General features: G+C 40.7%; 2 protein-coding genes across 2 annotated transcripts; both read right to left on the reverse strand.

The window, feature by feature from the left end:
• Positions 1-331: 331 nt before the first annotated feature.
• LOC146969453 (uncharacterized) lies at positions 332-2,488 on the reverse strand. The gene is made up of 5 exons (XM_085759402.1): positions 2,131-2,488; positions 999-1,028; positions 782-910; positions 647-693; positions 332-448 (listed from the first exon to the last, which is right to left on the reverse strand). Exons 1-5 carry the CDS (start codon positions 2,486-2,488, stop codon positions 332-334), a joined length of 681 nt encoding a protein of 226 aa, XP_085615528.1.
• Positions 2,489-4,302: 1,814 nt separating this feature from the next.
• Positions 4,303-5,911, reverse strand: LOC146969454 (uncharacterized). Its single transcript, XM_085806274.1, has 5 exons — positions 5,857-5,911; positions 5,022-5,729; positions 4,805-4,933; positions 4,670-4,716; positions 4,303-4,469 (listed from the first exon to the last, which is right to left on the reverse strand). The coding sequence occupies exons 1-5, from the start codon at positions 5,909-5,911 to the stop codon at positions 4,353-4,355; spliced, it is 1,056 nt and encodes a 351-aa protein (XP_085662400.1). The 3' UTR covers positions 4,303-4,352.
• Positions 5,912-6,738: the final 827 nt, after the last annotated feature.

The following is a 6,738-nucleotide window of genomic DNA, read 5'->3' on the forward strand; positions in this document are numbered from 1 at the left end:
AGCTACTGGATATGCACCGCATTCACACGTTATCATCTCACGACCAACATGTTACTTTATTAGGTGAGGTCTATAAAATGAAAAGAAAATAGCATCAAAAGCAGATACATGGTATTGTTTGGTTGACCTCGGGGCACTAAATCCTCATTGTTACACTCATGATATGCAGATTCCTTGAGCATGAACATATTTCGTACAAATATCTAATTGCATAATTTATGAATACAGACCACAAGAAAAGTACAAGAAATCCTAATATTTTCACCTACATATTATGCGTACAACAAAATCCAATTATATTCAATCAGTACAAATATCACAAGTGTTTCTATTATTTCAGGCTGGAGTACACACATTCAGTCTTGGTGCTGTTCCTCTGCTTGCTTGATCTGCTGGATGGTTTAACATTTATAGCAGCATACTGCAGGTTGTCTCCATCTTGGTAAACCTGGTAACAAAATATGAAGTATATCAGGATATCATTACTGTTCAAAATGTAAAGCATCCATACAATAAACATTATGTAAATTTAAATAAATTACAGGTACCATATAAAGACTTTAAAGTGTTTTATTTTAAGTGTTGATATAAAAGAACAACAACAGGTCAGCAAGCAAATCAGAAAAGGGGTTTAAGCCTATGTCACCTCTGGATTTGCTGTGCAAGGAGCTTCCGTTGATCTTAATCGAGATTCTGGTTGTAAAACATAAAAGATTCTGTCATTCATAAACATATTCAGTCACTTCAAGCCTATAGATACATCACATACATAATAACTGACCTGTACAGTGGCAGCCGTTTCTCTTGATTATCCTCAACACTGAAGAGGCCAGTAAAACAACCATGATGGTGTTGAATGTCAGCGCTCCGCTCAGGCAATACACAGGAAGGTTGAGAGAGTTTGCCTCATCTACAGAAGGTACAAACAGAGATCTCAGCTTTGGTCTCTGTGATCATTACGGTTGCTAATCTAATCAGGCAAGGTATGCTATACTCACAGTTCATGTCCAGTTGGGTTCCGTTTCCGTTAGGGGTGTCACGATTCTCCAAATCCTCGATTCGATTTGATTTTCGATTTTAGGGTCACGATTCGATTCGATTCTCGATTTTTTTTTCTTTTTTCTTACAGCACAGACGCCTATGCCATTTTCAGACTAGTCTAGTCTACGATCATTGGTTTTATTCATCAAATTTTGTACAGTAAATCTTATTTCAAAAGATGGGATACATATAAGTGATGCAATTTCCATAATGTCACATCACATTAGGCACTAATGGTCACATTTAAATAATTTCTTTACAATATAAAGGTAACATGCCCCCAAAAATCATGATCCAGGGGCCAAAATTGCCCCCCAAGGTTTTGAAACAAATATATTTATATCTGTACATTATCATAATTTTATTTTCATTAATTTACCGTGTCTCATTATTCTCCTGATGTCGGCTTAATGTAATGTAAACGAGATTGCGCTGATACGCGAGAGTCATGTGACAGCGGGGCAGTGCTGCAGCTGCTGTGCTGCCATGGACATGATGATCAGGTCCTGATCAGACTGACAGTGGCCCACAGTCAATCAGTCTGGATCCTCCACCGTCACCAGATCCCCCGAAAGCCCCCGCAAATAATACATCGACAAAAAGTGGCAAGTTGCACCTTTTCGTCTGCGTATTATTTGCGGGATTTTATTTTATTTTTTAATCTTATAACGTCACTGCAACATGCGGCTCTCAGTGCTTGTCGGTGCTGTGTAGTTAGAGCTGTGTCTCCCTCCTGTTTCCCAGGTAGCAGGGGGACAGTAGCCCACCAGGGCTGGGTGATAAAACGCTATAAATTGTGAAATAACTTTTCTTCGATAGAAATATGAGACATGGTCGATAGGTTTCATTCATCCATGTTTTGGCAAATAGCCAATGATATTGAGAGTTCCACTGCGCCGAACCAATCATGTGGCTGGAATAGAGCCAGTCAACATGTGCATTTGTTTGGGTTGCTGCAAACGTGCACATCAGCTGACACCGCCGTAAAAAAAATCGTCGATCCTCTCTTTGACTTCGATGCTCGAGATCGTGACGTCATTTCGATCGATTTCGATAAAAAATCGAAATCGTGACACCCCTAGTTTCCGTATAATATTTGTCCACATGAATCAACAGCACAGTAGTAGGTCCCAATATGAGAGCGATTCAGATGCTCCAGGGACAAATTGTCGACACAGGTGTGTGTTTGTGTGTCAGGTTTCCTCTCACACTGATCATTCCTGTCTCCATGAGTGTAAATGAGTCCTGGATGAGATTCTTCAGAGTCTCTGAACCAGTAAACACTGTGTCCTCCATCACAGGTCCCAGTCTGCACTGTACAGTTGAGAGTCACTGAGTCTCCAGGCTGGATGATCTGAGACTCTGACTGATGGACTGAAGCTCGGTCCTTCAAGCCTGAACCCTGCACACTGACCACAGTGCCCTCTGCGAACCTTATATCATACATGCTCCTCTCCTCACCTTTAACTGCGCCACGGGTGATGCACACTGTAATTTTGTCATTTTATACTTAGACATGGAAGAGAGGAGACAGCGACGCCAGACGGCCAAAACTCTCCCAGGAGGAAACAGGTGTTTTGGTCCGGGAGGTCCGAGCTCAGAGTGACCAAATAAGGAGGTTACTAATATTTTTAATCTGGTTTGACCTGATACACTGAGAACCGTTGCCCAGTGTAAAAAAAAAAAAAAAACACACACACACATACGGCTTTTCCACTAATAAAGACACTCCCATTTAGTAACCCAATCTATGTAACAAAGATGAGGAGTGTACACTGAATCAGAACAAAAACAAACACCATGCGTCCAAGCGTCTCTCTCTCTCTTTTATTTTTATTTTCTGATATGAGAGATGTTGAGTATAGGCTATATACTCACGATCTGATGCCGAGGCTGTTTGTGGGTGTCTGAGAGAGATGATAGTTATTTTGTTTCTGTAGTTTATCATTAGTTTGCGTCACAGTTTCAGCTGTGTTAAAGGGATAGTTCACCCAAAATTCAAATTTCACTCATTATCTACTCACCCTCATGTCGACTAAGGGCTGGGAGAATTTTCAGAGTCCTCTGTGCCTTCTCGGAGTTACAGTGGGGGTCCGCAGCAGTATTTGTCCATATAATGGTTGTGAATGGGGCTCACTTTTCTTCGTCCAAAAAGACACCAAAAAACATCCAAATACCTCCATACTGCTCTTCTGTAATGTCCCTCTTGTATTGAAGCCCCGACATGAGAAATTGTGATTTGCACTGACACAGGCAGAGAAGTGAACTGAGACACTGGGAGCTTCCGCTACAAACAAGCTTAAAATATATACTTTTTTTTTTCGGAACAATTTCTCATGTTGGGGCTTCAATACAAGAGGGACATTACAGACGAGCACTATGGAGGTATTTGGATGTTTTTTGGTGTGTCTTTTTGGACAAAGAAAAGTGAAACCCATTCACAACCATTATATGGACAAATACTGCTGCGTGGGCCCCCCCCGGTAACTCAGAGAAGGCACGGCGGACTCTGAAAATTCTCCCAGCCCTTAGTCGACATGAGGGTGAGTAGATAATGAGTGATATTTGAATTTTGGGTGAACTATCCCTTTAATTTGGCGGAAAACTTTCACTGTACCAAGCTGAAACTGTGACACCTCCCCCTGCTGCGCTGCCACACCCATCTCAGCACACCGTGGTCTACCAAACTGCCAAATTTATCGTGAAACTAGGGCCCCTCCCCTCATCTCTGAGGGAGACCCCAGCCTTTATTAGGCGAGGTTTATAAGCTGATGAAAAGAAAGTAGCATCAAAAGCAGATACATGGTATTGTTCAGTTGACCTAGGCGCACTAAATCCTCATTGTTACAATTCAATTAGGAATTAGGTCGACAAAAGAACTTCCTGTGTGAACAACACAATCTTACCACTCACTTTGCTGTGGCCGCGGTCAATCATGTGCTTTTCTGGGACACATGTTGCACTCAGCCGCTGTAGTTAGAATGAGCTACTGCATTCACATGTTATCATCTCACGATCAACATGTTACTTTATTAGGTGAGGTCTATAAAATGATGAAAAAAAAAATAGCATCAAAAGCAGATACATGGTATTGTTTGGTTGACCTAGGGGCACTAAATCCTCATTGTTACACTCACGAGGTGCAGAATCCTTGAGCATGAACATATTTTGTACAGTACAAGTATCATTGTATAATTGCATATGAATACAGACCACAAGAAAAGTACAAAAAATCTTAATCTTTTCACCTACATAGACATACAACAAAATCCAATTCTATTCAATCAGTACAAATATCACAAGTGTTTCTACTACTTCAGACTGGAGTACACACATTCAGTCTTGGTGCTGTTCCTCTGCTTGCTTGATCTGCTGGATGGTTTAACATTTATAGCAGCATACTGCAGGTTGTCTCCATCTTGGTAAACCTGGTAACAAAACATGAAGTATATCAGGATATCATTACTACTAAAAATGTAAAGCATCCATACAATAAACAGTATGTGCATTTAAATAATAATTAAAGGTCCCATATAAAGACTTTAAAGTGTTATATTTGAAATGTTGATATTAAAGAACAACAACAGGTCAGCAAGCATATCAGAAAAGGGGTTTAAGCCTATGTCACCTCTGGATTTGCTGTGCAAGGAGCTTCTGTTGATCTTTCTCGAGATTCTGGTTGTAAAACATAAAAGATTCTGTCATTCATAAACATAATCAGTCACTGCAAGCCTATAGATACATTACATACATGATAACTCACCTGTACAGTGGCAGCCGTTTCTCTTGATTATCCTCAACACTGAAGAGGCCAGTAAAACAACCAGGATGGTGTTGAATGTCAGCGCTCCACTCAGGCAATACACAGGAAGGTTGGGAGAGTTTGCCTCATCTACAGAAGGTACAAACAGAGATCTCAGCTTTGGTCTCTGTGATCATTACGGTTGCTAATCTAATCAGGCAAGGTATGCTATACTCACAGTTCATGTCCAGTTGGGTTCCGTTTCCGTATAATATTTGTCCACATGAATCAACAGCACAGTAGTAGGTCCCAATATGAGAGCGATTCAGATGCTCCAGGAACAAGTTGTAGACACAGGTGTGTGTCTGTGTGTCAGGTTTCCTCTCACACTGATCATTCCTGTCTCCATGAGTGTAAATGAGTCCTGGATGAGATTCTTCAGAGTCTCTGAACCAGTAAACACTGTGTCCTCCATCACAGGTCCCAGTCTGCACTGTACAGTTGAGAGTCACTGAGCCTCCAGGCTGGATGATCTCAGACTCTGACTGATGGACTGAAGCTCGGTCCTTCATGTCTGAACCCTGCACACTGACCACAGTGCCCTCTGCGAACCTTATATCATACATGTAATCTGCACAGTAGTAAGTAGCCGAGTCAGAAATTTTCAGATCACTGATCATTAAGTGATTTTTACCGTTTCCAGCGTCCAGATTGAAGCGTGGATTGTCCTTGAATTCATAATAAAAAGTATTTCTTCTTTCTTCAAACACATAAAAGGTAGAGATGAGCTTTGGCTCCTGTCCCAGAGTTTGCTTATACCAGTAAAGCCATCCATAATTGGTGCCTTCGTAGAAACACTGCAAGGTCACATTTTTTCCGACATCAGCTGATATAAAACTTCTCTTTTGGCGAAGAGTTGAGGATATTTCCTGACCAGTCTCCTGGGCTTAATTATGGTGAGAATAAAAGCAAATTCACAATTCATTAATCCTGAGGGCTATTAGGTTTACATACAAATATTAACTGGAGATCTGAACTAAAATACAAACTGCAGCCACAAATGTAAAACTTACCCATTTCTCCAAAGAACAGGCAGGTCAGGCAGAAGACAAGCTTTAGAGGAACCATCCTGTTCAGATTCTTGTCTTGAATGATCAGGATCTCGACACTGTTCAGACAGAAGACTGTTTGATTGGCCAACCCAATGTGTCACTGCCTTTTACTGTACGTCCTACTTAGGAAACATGATCACATGCTCAAAGCCACCTATTGTGTCAAGTTTGTTCTTTAGAAGACTCACAAACTGAAAGAAAAGGTTGTTACCTTGACATCATATTTTAAATTATGGAAAATAAATTCCTGGTGTATATGGTATATTTACCAGTAATGGGAGTGGAGTCTACTTCCTACCCAACCTATAGTATTTCAAGGGGCTCACTGTGATTATCTACATGCAGGGTTGATAATTAACCTGTGTAATAAATAGGCAGTGTTCATTTGCATATAAACATAAACTGTAGATGAATTTATATCATTTGTATGAATTTTGGCATTAAATATCTATTAATTATACTTGACGATTAAAATAATTAAAATTAAAAGTAAGTATTGCTGTCATTACAATACTTAATTTTAATTAATTTTCTCAATCGATAGTTTCTACCCCCGCACACACTCTGAGGAGCTGAATTTTTTTTTAACTCTACCGTTTTACTGTTATTAGGTTAAAATTCTGGCCAATTAGGGCGCGGAAACGTTGAGTGACAGGTCCGAGCAGCTCTGTGGACAGCTGCTTCGAAGCCAGTGGGCGGGTTCTCGGCCGGCCAATCCAACATGGCGCTGTTCAGGCCGCTATATTTGAGTCACAAAAACGACTCCCCAAAACCAATGGGTGACGTCATGGGTGCTACGTCCATATTTTTTACAGTCTATGGTCAAGCCCCAAAGACTCCTTT

The sequence above is a fragment of the Trachurus japonicus genome, chromosome 18 (assembly GCF_045865225.1).
Source record: "Trachurus japonicus isolate A0001 chromosome 18, Traja_1.0".
Taxonomy (NCBI): domain Eukaryota; kingdom Metazoa; phylum Chordata; class Actinopteri; order Carangiformes; family Carangidae; genus Trachurus; species Trachurus japonicus.

What these genes read in the sequence shown, in the direction of transcription:
- LOC146969453 (XM_085759402.1), bottom strand. Translation starts at nt 2,488, where the DNA reads ATGTATGATATAAGGTTCGCAGAGGGCACTGTGGTCAGTGTGCAGGGT. An exon ending in TTCATGTGGACAAATATTAT is followed by an intron (nt 1,029 to 2,130) that starts ACGGAAACTAGG and finishes GTGACACCCCTA; the next exon opens with ACGGAAACGGAACCCAACTG. An exon ending in AACCCAACTGGACATGAACT is followed by an intron (nt 911 to 998) that starts GTGAGTATAGCA and finishes TACCTTCTGTAG; the next exon opens with ATGAGGCAAACTCTCTCAAC.
- LOC146969454 (XM_085806274.1), bottom strand. Translation starts at nt 5,911, where the DNA reads ATGGTTCCTCTAAAGCTTGTCTTCTGCCTGACCTGCCTGTTCTTTGGA. An exon ending in AACCCAACTGGACATGAACT is followed by an intron (nt 4,934 to 5,021) that starts GTGAGTATAGCA and finishes TACCTTCTGTAG; the next exon opens with ATGAGGCAAACTCTCCCAAC. An exon ending in CTTGCACAGCAAATCCAGAG is followed by an intron (nt 4,470 to 4,669) that starts GTGACATAGGCT and finishes TTTTGTTACCAG; the next exon opens with GTTTACCAAGATGGAGACAA.